The 16093-nt window shown below is 53.2% G+C and overlaps 1 protein-coding gene across 1 annotated transcript in view; it reads left to right on the top strand.

Annotated features, from left to right (window-relative positions):
* The window catches only part of LOC111590272 (pentatricopeptide repeat-containing protein At2g17670), a 35453-nt gene that overhangs the window by 19206 nt on the left and 154 nt on the right, over nucleotides 1-16093 (top strand). Inside the window, exon 2 of the mRNA XM_023301187.1 lies at nucleotides 15692-16072. Coding sequence (XP_023156955.1) covers nucleotides 15692-16072 — 381 coding nt within the window. The remainder of the gene's footprint in view (nucleotides 1-15691; nucleotides 16073-16093) is intronic.

Here is a 16093-nt window from a genome sequence, read left to right as displayed (position 1 = left end):
CCTCGTTCTTCCTAAATCTCGAGGACGAGATTATTTTTAAGGGGGTAGGATTTGTAACACCTACTTTGTAAATAGAGTCTAAGCAGAGAAATTGTATTCCGTATACATCTATGAGTTATCTATGCTTCTCATTTCATGTGAACACCATAATTAAACAAATAAATAATTAACAAAAGACACTCAAATAAATCATACATCATGCTGGATATTGTTTTTGCGTGTGCATTTCGCGATAAGGAATATAGTAACAAGTCCAAAGTGGAATTCAAAACTTAAAAGAGATTCTAAAAATTTAAGAAGAGAAGCAAACAAATATTATGTGATATAAAAGTATAAATAATATATATCTCCAAATGGAAACTTATCATGACACAATATAAAATAAGGGTGAATTGGCCACAAGGTTGAAATTAATTTGGAAATTTGAATTTGAATTGGAAAAAGAAGGAAAGAAAAATAAAAAGGAAAAAGAGAAAGAAGTAAAACGCTAACTGGGCTCAGAACACCATTTCGACCCATCTGTTGTTTTCCCTCGCGCGGCCCAACGCCCGCGTGCGCCGACATGTGGGCCTAGTCGGTCAGCGATACACCTCAGCGCGCGCTAACCCTCTTGGCTGACGCGTGGGGCCCGGACGTCAGGAACTCCTTCTCCCTCCCGTATCCATTTTTCTGTTGGGCGCTGTTTCTCTTCCAGGCGAGATCTTCGCAGAGCTCGATCCAGTGATGAAATTCGTTGGGATCCTCCGTGCTAGTGCCTCTCCTCACCCCTGCTTCCTCCTGCGCCACCCTATCCCCCCCTCGCAATCGTCTCTATTTCGTGCGCTCGCACCCGCCGTGCGTTTCCCCGGGGAGAGACTTCGCGGCTCCGGCACCTGGGATCGTTACTTGTCTGCGTCGCGCGTCCCAGTCGCGAGCCCGCAACAGAATGCCCCTAAACCCGCGCCGCTCGGTCAAGCTCGATCTTGGCGCGATTGGTGGAATCCGTTGTGGGGGGGCTTCCGTTTCTTCTAGCTCGCCCGCAACGAAACATGCCGTACTTCGCGCAGGGAGAATCGGCCTCGTCCACCCGACCCAAACGAACTTCAACCACAACTATATAAATCTGTCGATGTGGTCCTTGCCTCCATGACCCTGTGAGGAAGCTAGCGCACACCACCGCATGGAATTGCCCCGCTCGCCCGATTGAGCCGAGCGATGAGAGAGATTGGGAGACCATGCCCTCTCCCCGCCACCATGGATTCCCGCCTGTGTGGCCAACTGGGCACTGGAGGATGGCTTTGGCGCTTCACCGGTCAACAGGGATCATGCCCAGGGCCCGTGGGATGATGCGAGTTTGGCTGGGAGAATGGAGCTCCGCCGCAGGGCCGCATGCCGCCGTGACTAGCCATGCCACCGCCTTCCCCGCTGGTAATGTGCTACCCCATAGCTTCGCCTCGTCTTACTCTGCGCGTAGCACGGGTTGGTATAGGATTTAGGGCCTGGTGGCCGTCGGACGGGGTGCACGGCGTAGGGCGCCGCCGTGAATGGGGCGCCGCCGGTCGGGGATGGGGGAGAAAATGGGCACTCCACGATGGCCGTTGGATTCTGGGCGTGCGATCCAGATTAAATCTCTTCATACCGCTTTGCTCTAGGAAACCTTGGCCGTCGGATCGGCCGCGGGCGGCCGAGATTAGGTATTTCCTTACCCGTTCGCGCGATCAACAGGAACCGTAGATCTGCCATCCCAAGGCTCAGACTAGATCTAGCTTCATTAAATCATGGCCGTGGATCTCGGATCCCACGGCTAACAGCGCTTACCGTTTCGTTTGAGTTATATCTAATCTGCGCCACACGTTGTTGATCGGACGGACCAGATTAGAACTTACCCCTTCGCTGAGCTGGTTTTGTAAAAGAGACCCCGACTTTCTAAGAAAACAACCCACCGTCCATGCGGCTGTAGCTTTGAGTCTCGGGAATTTTAGTAGATTAGCCCCTGTTGTCTCTAGGATTTGAGGACCTGTCCAGACAGTGATAAAAACATATAAAATCATTTAGAAAATGAATTTCTATATGAAAATAATTGATAGAATTTGTTTAATTCATGTAAAATTCATATGGAGTCTAAATTGGTCCATTCCAATTCCTATAAATCTATAGTATTACTGTTTATCACATAGTACATCTGGTTTGACATGAAAATCATATTAAAACTTATTTCCTAATTAATCCTATACCAAACACATGAAACCTTAGGAAAATCATAACTCCTTCGTTTTAACTCCGATTTGACTCGTTCCAGTTGCGTTAGTCTCATAGCAACGCGTAGATCGATATTATGCAGTTGTTCTTATGTTTGGTGTGATGTTAATTTTGTCTATATCATGTTTGCTTGGGTTGCAACGACTAGCGCGAGGACTCGTGTCATCTGAAAAGCAAGTTGGTACCTGGAATCTCAAGTGCCAGGCAAGTTGTGCCCTTGATCACTTACTTTTCCCAGCCATGTTCTTATTAATTTTAATGATCTGCATAGGTTAATTTTGATGGGAGCCTTTATGTTACCCCAGTTTTGATTGCCTCTATACCTTGTTCACCCCTGAAATATTTTTGGGTAGTACTTGCTATTGCTTTATGTGGATTGGGTATGGAGATACAATATTCATGATTATTCTTTTATTATCTTGTTATTATTACTATTCATGTTAAGATCATTAAATTAATGGGAACATGGAGCGACCACCCGGGAAAACAGTGCTACCACAAGGGTATAATGGGACGCCCTTGGCTGATTAACTAGGAAAGCTAGTGGAGGTCTTCCTTACCCGAAAGGGGCAAGGGCAGTAGGGGAGTGGTCAGTGTAGGGAGGTCCTTGGGTTGATTTTGCTGCGATGGCGGTCAGGCAAGAACCCTGCACTGGAGCTTCCTATAAACTGTAGCGGGATTTCTGAAGCTAGTGGAACTTTGTAAAGGCCTCGTAGTGTTACCCTGCCTCGCCTCCTCGGTAGAGGTGTATGGGATTGGCCATCTCTTGGCAGATGGGTAACATGACTTGTGGGTAAAGATGCGCAACCTCTGCAGAGTGTAAAACTGGTATACTAGCCGTGCTCACGGTCAAGAGCGGCTCGGACCCTCACATGATTAATTTATGGAACTTAAATTTAATTTGACATTTGCATCGCATTTGGGATTATTTTACTATTACTTTTCTTTATTATTATTAAGGTTTGGTATTTACTTACACCTAGTAATTGCTAATAAAAGTTTGACCAACTTATAAAAGCAATGCTCAGCTTCAGCCTTTATTTCATTGATCAGCCTTACACTACATGAACTCCCACCTTTGGTGAGTTCATGCCACATTATTCCCCACAACTTGTTGAGCGATGAACGTATGTGAGCTCACTCTTGCTGTCTCACACCCCCCCACAGGAGAAGAACAGGTGGTTCAGGTGGAGCCAAGTATCAAGGAGTTTGATCTGATCTAGGTGGCGTTTCTCAGTCGACATTAGCGCCGACGATCCTTAGTTCGTTTTATATTTATCTTTATTTTGTAATAAGTCTTCCGCTATGTAATAAATACTCTGATGTTTTATGACATTTATCTCTATACACTCTGTTATTATATGTGTTGTCTTCTTGGCGCATGTATGAGATGCACCCGGCTTTGTCCTTTAAAACCGGGTGTTACAATCAAGCACACCCTTGAGGAGTGCGCCATGCTTCAGCGCCACTTTCACAAGGCCGGGCCACCCACGGAGGGTGGCAGGGCTCACGACGACGATAAGAAGGAAGATCACCAGACAGGAGAGTTCCCCGAGGTCCGCGACTGCTTCATGATCTACGGTGGGCAAGCGGCGAACGCCTCGGCTCGGCACCGCAAGCAAGAGCGTCGGGAGGTCTGTTCGGTAAAGGTGGCGGCGCCAGTCTACCTAGACTGGTCCGACAAGCCCATCACCTTCGACCAAGCCGACCACCCCGACCACGTGTCGAGCCCGGGGAAATACCCGCTCGTTGTCGACCCCGTCATCGGCGATGTCAGGCTCACCAAGGTCCTCATGGACGGAGGCAGCAGCCTCAACATCATCTACGCCGAGACCCTCGGGCTCCTGCGTGTTGATCTGTCCTCGGTCCGGGCAGGTGCTGCACCTTTCCACAGGATCATCCTCGGGAAGCGCGTCCAGCCCCTCGGGCAACTCGACCTTCCCGTCTGCTTTGGGACACCCTCCAACTTCCGAAGGGAGACCCTCACGTTCGAGGTGGTCGGGTTCCGAGGAACCTACCACGCAGTACTGGGGAGGCCATGCTACACGAAGTTCATGGCTGTCCCCAACTACACCTACCTCAAGCTCAAGATGTCGGGCCCCAACGGGGTCATCACCGTCGGCCCTACGTACCGACACGCGTTCGAATGCGACGTGGAGTGCGTGGAGTACGCCGAGGCCCTCGCCGAATCCGAGGCCCTCATCGCCGACCTGGAGAGCCTCTCTAAGGAGGTGCCAGACGTGAAGCGCCACGCCGGCAACTTCGAGCCAGCGGAGACGGTTAAATCAGTCCCCCTCGACCCCAGCAGCGACGCCTCCAAGCAGATCCGGATCGGCTCCGAGCTCGATCCCAAATAGGAAGCAGTGCTCGTCGACTTTCTCCGCGCAAACGCCGACGTTTTCGCGTGGAGTCCCTCGGACATGCCCGGCATACCGAGGGATGTCGCCGAGCACTCGCTGGATATCCGAGCTAGGGCCCGACTCGTGAAGCAGCCTCTGCGCCGATTCGACGAAGAAAAGCGCAGAGCCATAGGCGAGGAGATCCACAAGCTAATGGCGGCAGGGTTCATCAAAGAGGTATTCCATCCTGAATGGCTTGCCAACCCCGTGCTTGTGAAAAAAAGAAAGGAGGGAAATGGCGGATGTGTGTAGACTACACTGGTCTAAACAAAGCATGTCCGAAAGTTCCCTACCCTCTGCCTCGCACCGATCAAATCGTGGATTCCACTGCTGGGTGCGAAACCCTGTCTTTCCTCGATGCCTACTCGAGGTATCACCAAATCAGGATGAAAGAGTCCGACCAGCTCGCGACTTCTTTCACCACACCCTTCGGCATGTACTGCTATGTTACCATGTCGTTCGGCTTGAGGAATGCGTGTGCAACGTACCAACGGTGCATGAACCACGTGTTCGGCGAACACATTGGCCGGACGGTCGAGGCCTACGTCGATGACATCGTAGTCAAGACGAGGAAAGCCTCCGACCTCCTTTCCGACCTTGAAGTGACATCCCGATGTCTCAAGGCGAAAGGCGTGAAGCTCAATCCCAAAAAGTGTGTCTTCGGGGTTCCTCGAGGCATGCTCTTGGGGTTCATCATCTCCGAGCGGGGCATTGAGGCCAACCCGGAGAAGATCACAGCCATCACCAGCATGGGGCCCATCAAGGACTTGAAAGGCGTACAGAGAGTCATGGTATGCCTTGCGGCTCTGAGCCGCTTCATCTCGCGCCTCGGCGAAAGAGGCTTGCCTCTGTACCGCCTCTTAAGGAAGGTTGAGTGCTTCACTTGGACCCCTGAGGCCGAGGAAGCCCTCGGGAACCTGAAGGCGCTCCTTACAAACGCGCCCATCTTGGTGCCCCCCGCTGCCGGAGAAGCCCTCTTGATCTACGTTGCCGCGACCACTCAGGTGGTTAGCGCCGCGACTGTGGTTGAGAGACGAGAAGAGGGGCATGCATTGCCCGTCCAGAGGCCAGTCTACTTCATCAGCGAGGTACTATCCGAGACCAAGATCCGCTACCCCCAAATTCAGAAGCTGCTATACGCGGTGATCCTGACACGGCGGAAGTTGCGACACTACTTCGAGTCTCATCCGGTAACTGTGGTGTCATCCTTCCCCCTGGGGGAGATCATTCAGTGTCGAGAGGCCTCGGGTAGAATTGCAAAGTGGGCGGTGGAAATCATGGGCGAAACGATCTCGTTCGCCCCTCGGAAGGCCATCAAGTCCCAGGTGTTGGCGGACTTCGTGGCTGAATGGGTCGACACCCAGCTCCCAACAGCTCCGATCCAACCGGAACTCTAGACCATGTTCTTCGACGGGTCGCTGATGAAGACAGGAGCAGGCGCAGGCCTGCTCTTCATCTCGCCCCTCGGAAAGCACCTACGCTACGTGCTACGCCTCCATTTCCCGGCGTCCAACAATGTGGCTGAGTACGAGGCTCTGGTCAACGGTTTGCGCATCGCCATCGAGCTAGGGGTCCGACGCCTCGACGCTCGCGGTGACTCGCAACTCGTCATCGACCAAGTCATGAAGAACTCCCACTGCCGCGACCCGAAGATGGAAGCCTACTGCGATGAGGTTCGGCGCCTGGAAGACAAGTTCTACAGGCTCGAGCTCAACCACATCGCCCGGCGCTACAACGAGACTGCGGACGAGCTGGCTAAAATAGCATCGGGGCGAACAACGGTTCCCCCGGACGTCTTCCCCCGAGACCTGCATCAACCCTCCGTCAAGATCGACGACACGTCCGAGCCCGAGAAGGCCTCGGCTGAGCCTGAGGCACCCTCGGCTCAGTCCGAGGTACCCTCGGCTCGGCCCGAGGCACCCTCGGCTCAACCCGAGGTACCCTCGGCCCCCGAGGGTGAGGCACTGCGCATCGAGGAGGAGCGAGGCGGGGTCACGCCTAATCGAAACTGGCAGACCCCGTACCTGCAATATCTCCACCGAGGAGAGCTACCCCTCGACCGAGCCGAAGCTCGGCGGTTGGCGCGGCGCGCCAAGTCGTTTGTCTTGCTGGGGGACGGGAAGTAACTCTACCACCGCAGCCCCTCAGGCATCCTCCAGCGATGCATTTCCATCGCCGAAGGCCAGGAGCTCCTACAAGAGATACACTCGGGGGCTTGTGGCCATCACGCAGCACCTCGAGCCCTTGTTGGAAACGCCTTCCGACAAGGTTTCTACTGGCCGACGGCGGTGGCCGACGCCACTAGAATTGTCCGCACCTGCGAAGGGTGTCAGTTCTACGCAAGGCAGACCCACCTGCCCGCTCAGGCCCTGCAGACGATACCCATCACCTGGCCTTTTGCTGTGTGGGGTCTGGACCTCGTCGGCCCCTTGCAGAAGGCACCCGGGGGCTATACGCACCTGTTGGTCGCCATCGACAAATTCTCCAAGTGGATCGAGGTCTGACCCCTAAACAGCATCAGGTCCGAACAGGCGGTGGCGTTCTTCACCAACATCATCCATTGCTTTGGGGTCCCGAACTCCATCATCACCGACAACGGCACCCAGTTCACCGGCAGAAAGTTCCTAGACTTCTGCGAGGATCACCACATCCGGGTGGATTGGGCCGCCATGGCTCACCCCATGACGAATGGGCAAGTAGAGCGTGCCAACGACATGATTCTACAAGGACTCAAGCCTCGGATCTACAACGACCTCAACAAGTTCGGCAAGCGATGGATGAAGGAACTCCCCTCGGTGGTCTGGAGTCTGAGGACAACGCCGAGCCGAGCCACGGGCTTCACGCCGTTCTTTCTAGTCTATGGGGCCGAGGCCATCTTGCCCACAGACTTAGAACATGGTTCCCCGAGGACGAGGGCCTACGCCGACCAAAGCAATCAAGTTAATCGAGAAGACTCACTGGACCAGCTGGAGGAGGCTCGGGACATGGCCTTACTACACTCGGCGCGGTACCAGCAGTCCCTGCGACGCTACCACGCCCGAGGGGTTCGGTCCCGAAACCTCTAGGAGGGCGACCTGGTGCTTCGGCTGCGACAAGACGCCCGAGGGCGGCACAAGCTCACGCCTCCCTGGGAAGGGCCGTTCGTCATCGCCAAAGTTCTGAATCCCAGAACGTACAAGCTGGCCAACAGTCAAGGCGAGGTCTACAACAACGCTTAGAACATCCAACAGCTACGTCGCTTCTACCCTTAAGATGCTTTCAAGTTGTTCGTATGCCTCGTTCCCACGCAAAGTTTAGTCATCAAGGAAGGGTCAGCCTTGCCTCGGCAAAGCCCGACCCTCCCTCGGGGGCTAAAAGGGGGGAACCCCCTCTGCGTCAAAATTTTCCTCGAAAAAAGATCCTTTCTGCCAGAATGTCTTTCGTGCTTTTTCGACTACTTCGAAAGGGGATCCTGAAAACGACGGAGTACACGTAAGCAGCCAAGGTTGACCGAGCTGAGGGACTCCTATGCCTCCGGGATACGGATACCTCACTCATCACCTTCTGCGATAAGTAACTCGCGTTCGGATAAGTGATTCCGCGGACCGAACAAGTCTTCACGCTCGAAAGCTCCTCTGTCGAAGCGATTCTTCGGGCCTTCTCGACTGCGTCGGTGACAGAACCCTATGGAAGGGCAAGAGTGCGCGTAAGCGGCAAGGCCGACCGAGCCGAGGGATTCCTACGCCTTCGGGATACGGATACCTCACTCATCGCCTTCCGTGAAAAGCAACTCTCGCTCGCACAGACAATTCTGTTACCGACGAAAAAGTCCAGATACTCGAAACAAGAGGAAAAGAAACGCAGCTTTACAACACGACGATGGTGTGTTTGGGCCTAGGCGGGCAGGAGCAGCGGTCACGTCGTCAAGCCAAGCTTACGTCCCATCCAGGGGCAGCGAGAGAATCCTCTCTCACGACGTGAAGACGGCGCGCCCGTGTTCCGTTCCTCGAACGGCTCGCGCACGCGCAACGGCCGCCTCGCGAACCACTCGCCCCGTCGCATTAACTCTGCGGCGGGACAAGCGGCGCCTCAGGCAGGAGAAGCGAGCGACGCTTCGCCTTCGCCATAATGACCGCGTCAAAAAAGGTACGCCACGTCATTCGATTTTGTATCCTTTTCCTCTTTCTCTCTCTTACAACAGGGACCGGGAAAGGGGGATACCCGAAAAGGATCCTTCTCCGTGAAGGAAATAGGCCCCGAGCCTCCCTACTGATCAGAGGTTCAAAGGCTGGCCCCTCGGAGGGGTTCAACAGCCGCCTCAGAGCGCTTGGGTTCCACGCCCACTACTAGTCAGAGGTTCGAAGGTCGGCCCCTCGGAAGGGTTCAACGGCCGCCTCAGGCCACTCGGGCTCCGCGCCCACTACTGATCAGGGGTTCGTAGGCTGGCCCTCGAAGGGTTCACAGCCGCCTCAGACATAGAGCGAGGGATGACCCTGGGTACGTTCGATACATAACCGAGGCTCGGGCTACGCTCCCGAGGTACCCTAGGACATTTCCGAGACCGGCGGGAATCGAGCCCTCGGACCCCGTCGAAAGGGGACCGGGTCCGGCAGATCACCCGCAGGTACTTTTGGAGCGCGCCTCCGGGCCTCTAGCCGACCCCTAACAAATGGGGCACGGGCGTCCACTCGGATTACCCGCCAGCAGCTCACCAGAGACACCATGTTCGGCGCCCTCCGAGGGCAACATGGCGCTTTCCCCCCTCCTCCTTGCGGAAAGGCGACGTAGGAGCGTATGTAAAAAAGTCGAGTCTGTTCTTGACCGTCCTCTCGCCCTGTGCAGAGGCTCGGGGGCTGCTCTCGCAAACCTGGCCCCGGCCAAACCGTTGACAGCGTCAACATACCAGCCCGAGAACTTGGGACCCGACCGTGCACCCGGGCTACGGCCAGCTCGCATGAGGGAACGACCAGACCAGCCGAAGCATTGCGCGAGGCATTAAGACCTCGGAGGAGTCAAACCACTCCTCTAAGGCCTCGGGGGCTACACCCGGCGGGTGCGCTCGCGCGCACCCACCGAAACAAAACACAACCGAGAAAGGCTGGTCCCCTTGGAAAAAAGTGCGACAAAAGCCTCCAAGCGAGTATTAACACTCCCTTCGAGGCTCGGGGGCTACTGTCGGGGACCATAATTAGGGGTACCCTCAAGGCTCCTAAATCTCAGCTGGTAACCCCCATCAGCACAAAGCTGCAAAGGCCTGATGGGTGCGACTAAGTCAAGGATCGGTCCATTCGAGGGACGCGATCACGCCTCGCCCGAGCCCAGCCTCGGGCAAGGGCAGCCGACCCCGGAGGATCTACGTCTCGCCCGAGGCCCCCCTCCAGCAACGGACACACCTTCGGCTCGCCCAAGCCCAGTCTTCACCAAGAAGCAACCTTGGCCAAATCGCCACGCCAACCGACCAAATCGCAGGGGCATTTAATGCAAAGGTGGCCTGACACCTTTATCCTGACGCACGCCCTCCAGTCGACAGAGCCGAAGTGATCGCAGTCACTTCGCCGCTCCACTGACCGGTCTGACAAAAGGACAGCGCCGCCTGCGCCGCTCTGACTGCTGTGCCACTCGACAGAGTGAGGCTGACAGCGGCCAAGCCCGGCCCTAGGCGCCATGGGAAACTCCGCTTCGCCCGACCCCATGGCTCGGACTCGGGCTCAGCCCCGGAAGACAGCGAACTCCGCTCCGCCCGACCCCAGGGCTCGGACTCGGGCTCAGCCCCGGAAGACGATGAACTCTGCTCCGCCTGACCCCAGGGCTCGGACTCGGGCTCAGCCCCGGAAGACGGCGAACTCCGCTCCGCTCGACCCCAGGGCTCGGACTCGGGCTCAGCCCCGGAAGACGACGAACTCCGCTCCGCCCGACCCTAGGGCTCGGACTCGGGCTCAGCCCCGGAAGACGGCGAACTCCGCTCTGCCCGACCCCAGGGCTCGGACTCGGGCTCAGCCCCGGAAGACGGCGAACTCCGCTCTGCCCGACCCCAGGGCTCGGACTCAGCCCTGGCCTCAGCCGACGGTCTCCGCCTCGCCCGACCCAGGGGCTCGAACTCGTCCTCGGCCTCGGAAGACATACTCGACCTCGACCTCGGAGGAGCCTCCACATCGCCCAACCCAGGGCACGGACCGACCACGTCAATAGGAGGCGCCATCATTACCCTACCCCAAGCTGACTCAGGCTACGGGGAACAAGACCGGCGTCCCGTCTGGCTCTCTCCGCCAGACAAGTAATGATGGCGCCCCGCACGCCCTATGACGACGGCGGCTCTCAGCCCCCTTACGGAAGCAAGAGGACGTCAGCAAGGACTCGACAGCCCCGACAGCTGTCCTTCCGCCAGGCTCCAGCGCTCCTCCGAGGGCCACGACACCACACGAACCGGGTGCCAAAACCTCTCCGGCTGCCACGATGGCATGTACTTAGGGCGCTAGCTCTCCTCCGCTAGACACGTTAGCACACTGCTACACCCCCCATTGTACACCTGGATCCTCTCCTTACGCCTATAAAAGGAAGGACCAGGGCCCTCTTACAGAGGGTTGGCCGTGCGGGGAAGGACGGGACGGCGCTCGCGTGAGGCCGCTCGCTCACTCCCGCGTGGACGCTTGTAACCCCCTACTGCAAGCGCACCCGACCTGGGCGCGGGACAAACACGAAGGCCGCGGGATTCCACCTCTCACGCCCGTCTCCCTCCGGCTGCCTCCCCCCTTCGCGCTCCGTCTCGCGCCGACCCATCTGGGCTGGGGCACGCGGCGACAATTTACTCGTCGGTCCAGGGACCCCCGGGTTTCGAAACGCCGACAATGGTATTTTCATGCAAAGGTATTCTGGATGTAGCACGACTTCGAAGGTATTCAATGTTCCTCTGCCAATGATTATATTTATAGGGGTATTCCATGTCAACTATGTCAAATATGATTTCCTCAGTTCTTGTACTGTGGATATAGCCGAAGGTAACCGACATTGGTATTTTACCAAGTGTCGTTATCTGCTTTCCTCTGAAGCCATATAGAGGATGCATTGCATCTTGTATTTTGTCATCTGGTTCTTGCATCTATCTGGAAGCTTTAGCAAAAATAATGTCTACTGCACTGCATGTATCCACCAACACATTGTGGACTAAAAATCCTTTGATGATACAATATATAATCATTGCATCATTGTGCGGGTAATCCCTTAACTGAAGGTCCTCTTGGGAGACAGTAATTGGCATATGAGACCACTTGGATTTGATGAAGGGCCCTTGGACTCCAACATGTTGTACCCTTCACTGAGCTTCATTCTTCTGCTTTTGTTGGTTGGTTCAAAACTTGAACCTCCCGTGATTGGGAGGATAATCTTTTTCAAACTTATTGACGAAGCATCAACATATGCCATGCTCTTCAATAGTGAAATGACAAAGCTTTCGTGAACGTGGAAGTAGGTTCATCGGAGGTGGGCGTTGTGATATCCTGGCCCCTAGGATGGTGATATCCTAGCCCAAGGCTTAATAGAAATAATAGAGTATCCATACCAACAAGGTGCATCTTCTTTTTCGGAAGCCTATCTCGAAAGAACCTCCAAGTTAAGCGTGCTTGACTTAGAGCAATTTGGGATGGGTGACCGACCGAGAAGTTTTCTCGGGTGCACATGAGTAAGGACAAAGTGCGCACAAAAGACTCGTGTTGGTGTGTGGGGACAATATATGATCCTAGAGAGCTGCCATGAGTAAGTGATGCCGATCTGGGAGTGGACGGGGTGTTACAGACGCCAATGTTGGTTACTTGTTTTTTGGTCTCTAAAAGATATCAAAAGACAAGGCAACACAAGTCATTAAATAGAAGCTTTTCCCTCTAATTAATCCCTCTATAAAGATTAATTAAAGGGAGAAGGTAATAGGATATTACAACAAAGGTAATGAAAACCGTGTGTAAGAAAAGCAAAACATATCACTCATCTGGATGTGCACACTTGTATTTATTTCGTTCCTTGCAAAATATTAGACAATTATAAATGTACCTTCGGCTTCACATGAGCTACGGTTCGAAGGTGTCTTCATAGGCTGAGTGATCCAGTGCTCAGGGTTCGAAAAAACGTAATTTATGCATGGCATTGTTCCTCTATTTATAGTCACGGTGCAGCTTTGGTGAAATTACAATTATGACTTTAGGCGTATACAATCAGTCTATTCTACATGCCAATGGCGAAACTGTCATTTCTCTCTTTCGACTTGTAGACTAAACTCTGAAGGTGCCTGTTGGTACTTCCTTGCTCCGTCATTCACGAGCATATGGTATCGGCCCAAAGTTTCCTCCTTCGAAAATGTGAAAGAAGATAAAAAAACCGAAGTGTTTTGAGGACCTTCGAAGGAATAAGGCTCTCAACAACCTCTATATATAATGTTTCATTATTATGACTGCTACAGGCGAATTGTATACATATAACATATTTCTCCTGGGGCCAAAGCTCATCTTGTTGACGCAAAATCGGCCTAATAGTACGTAGTTGCCTATATTGTTGTCATGTCATGTGAATAGATCTGGTGTAATTATACATAATGGTGTAATCGTGTAACTAAGATACAAATATAGAAGTAGAAGACTTTTTTTTAATTTTCCTTTGTTGAAACAAACCTCATACTTTGGGGATACTTTTTTTTAAAAAGTCTTCCCATCTCTACGTTTGTGCATTAGTTGTACGGTTGCTTGTCAACAAGTTGGTGACCTGAGTTGACAACTCTACATAGCTTCTTGTACTCCATCACAGATACAACAACATATAACACAGTTGACCCTAGTGCTTAGTTTTTGAAGTTTGATCATGACAAAAATAAAAACAGAAGAAAACAATCCACACCCGCTCCCCGGCACCACCAGACACGTAGGCAGAGGTGACAACGTTGTAGAATCACACAATAAACTTCACCGGTTATAGTTTGGTCTTGAATAAAAACAGAAGAAAACAATCCACACCCGAGTCCTATACTATCAACATTCACCAGCACAACCACCGATGTCTGCATTAGAAGAACTGACAACTTGCTAGTAGTCCAGGACCCATCCACATACTTTTGTTGCATGCTCATCATTATTCCTGATTCCTGTTGTATGATCAGAAGTGTAGAGCAGAACAGAAGGAAGACATAGATCAAAAGTAAGGGAAGTGGCGATGGCAGAAAATTACCCAATTGGATATGTTGAGGCTCGATCAGTGCCTGTTGCAGCTACCTAATTGTCATAGCAGAATATATTCCGCCCTCCTACACCTATGGGTAACAATATGCTCTAAATTTTACAATATAAAATTTAAGGGTCGGATCGAATTAAAAGTCATATTTTTATTCATTTTTAAACTAAAATTTGTTGGAGCCCTATCATTTTGTGAAGAATCACTTGGATCACGATCCATTACTACCCCTACCTGCCCCACGATTGCCACCTGATAGGATTGGAAGTAATATTAACTTGACAAGTGTTCCCTGATATCAGAAAAATGTGTCTCTGAAATGGATGTACTCTCTATTTACCTCCACACCATGATGGCACGCCACTTGAACTCCTCTAGCAATCAGCATAATCACCTGACAAAGTGACAAAATTGTAGTACAAAAACAACTAGGGAAGCATCAAAATAGATCTGTCACCATCAGCTAATATAAACTACCTTGGGATCAACATTTTGAGGAGCTGCTCCATATAAGGCAGTGTCCCCAATCTTCAGAAGCACCCTCTTCCATCTTGGATTTGAAAGAGGAATCGCTCTGGAGCTAACAACCCCAGTAGGAGGGCTAGTGTTGGAAATCGGATACCTACTGCAACAAACATTAGCTAAGACATCGTAGATCTCCAAACTGGTCAAGCAATGGTGTAAAACAGGACCACCTTTTTGCCACGCTGCTGTCTAGGTTTCTCATCCTCGGCAGCAGCAAGAGGCTTCGAGGAGGCAGGAGACACAGAGTTTGTCCATCTTTTTGAACCAGGGCCAGTGGCTGATGGCCCCCCACCGGAACTGGTGAGCCCCTGGCACTCCATCTTGTAGTGTTTGTTAAGGTTGTCGATCTTGTTCTTACATTGCTCCACTCTCATGGCCTGCCCGTTGACCACGGCGCCGACCACGTCATCTCATTCCCGACCCTGCAGGTTTCCCCGGTTGAGTTGCCCAAATCGGTTCGTGTAGACGTCGAGGAGGGCAGGAGGCTGCTGATCGCGCCTTCCATCCACTCCTCCCTATCCGTCCGTACTCTTAACAGTTTCTATATATATTTATCAGAATGCGGACTAAGGGGATATTTGAATGCACTAGAACTAATAATTAGTTGGCTAAAAATTGTTAGTAGAATTAGCTAGCTAACAAATAACTATTTAACTATTAACTAATTTACTAAAAATACCTAATAGCTAAACTATTAGCTAGAGTGTTTGGATGTCTTAACTAATTTTAGCCACTAACTATTAGTTCTAGTGCAATCAAACACCCCCTAAGATAATAATAACATAAAATCTATACTACTATATTAAGATGGTAAGGGGTAGCCTGCCTTCTCTGGTTCTGCCTTCGGTGAATCTGCACCATCTGTTCGCTTCCATGAATCCACACCGTCCGTCCACCCACGCCCACGTTCGTCCCCCCGCCTCCCCCTCCCCCACCCCGCGTGAGCCGCCGTCGCCCCATCCCCATCCGCATCCCTCGTTGCCGCGAATCGCGCGACCTCCGCGCGACCCAGCCTGCCCCCTACCACACCCTACGACACCGCCTCCTCGCGCCCAAGCCCATACTCAAAACTCAGCCAAACCCCTCGCATCTTCCCTCCCACCGATGCAATCGCGCCGCCGCCCCCCATCCCCCCTCGACGCACCTCCCCGTCGGCCACCCCACCCCCTCGAAGCACCTCCCCGTCGCCCACTTCGCGCGATGCGCCCACCCCCGTCCGCCGCGTCAGCATCCTCCCCGTTCGCAATTGGCTCAACGGCACCGATGGAGCGACGACTCCGTTTCCTAGAAGGCGAAAGGCCGATGAGACCGACGGACGATTCGTGTCGATCGCACACCGGCAGGCCGTGGCGAGCTGCACGAGATCTCCCGCGTCCTCCCGGTTCTCAGGGACCACGACATCCGCGCCGACGCGCACCTCTACAACGCGCTGATGAAGGCGAACGTCGCGGCGGACGACCCCAGGGCCGTCCTCAGGGTGTTCCGACAGATGAGGAGCGACGACGTGGACCGCGACCTCGTCACCTACAACACGCTCATCTTCGGCCTCGCGCGCGCCAGGATGGTCGCCAAGGCCAGGGCTTTCCTCGACGACATGGCCGCGGAGGGCCACCTCCCGAACGTCGTCACCTACACCTCACTCATGAACAGGATGTGCGTCAAGGGTGACGCGCTCGGGGCGCTGAAGCTGCTCGAGGAGATGCAGGGCAAGGGATCTATCTTGGGTTGGTTCTTTATTCTTTTCT

This window comes from Zea mays, chromosome 10 (assembly GCF_902167145.1).
Source record: "Zea mays cultivar B73 chromosome 10, Zm-B73-REFERENCE-NAM-5.0, whole genome shotgun sequence".
NCBI lineage: Eukaryota > Viridiplantae > Streptophyta > Magnoliopsida > Poales > Poaceae > Zea > Zea mays.
Note: the sequence above shows the minus strand (reverse complement) of the source record. Positions and strands in the feature narration are given on the sequence as shown.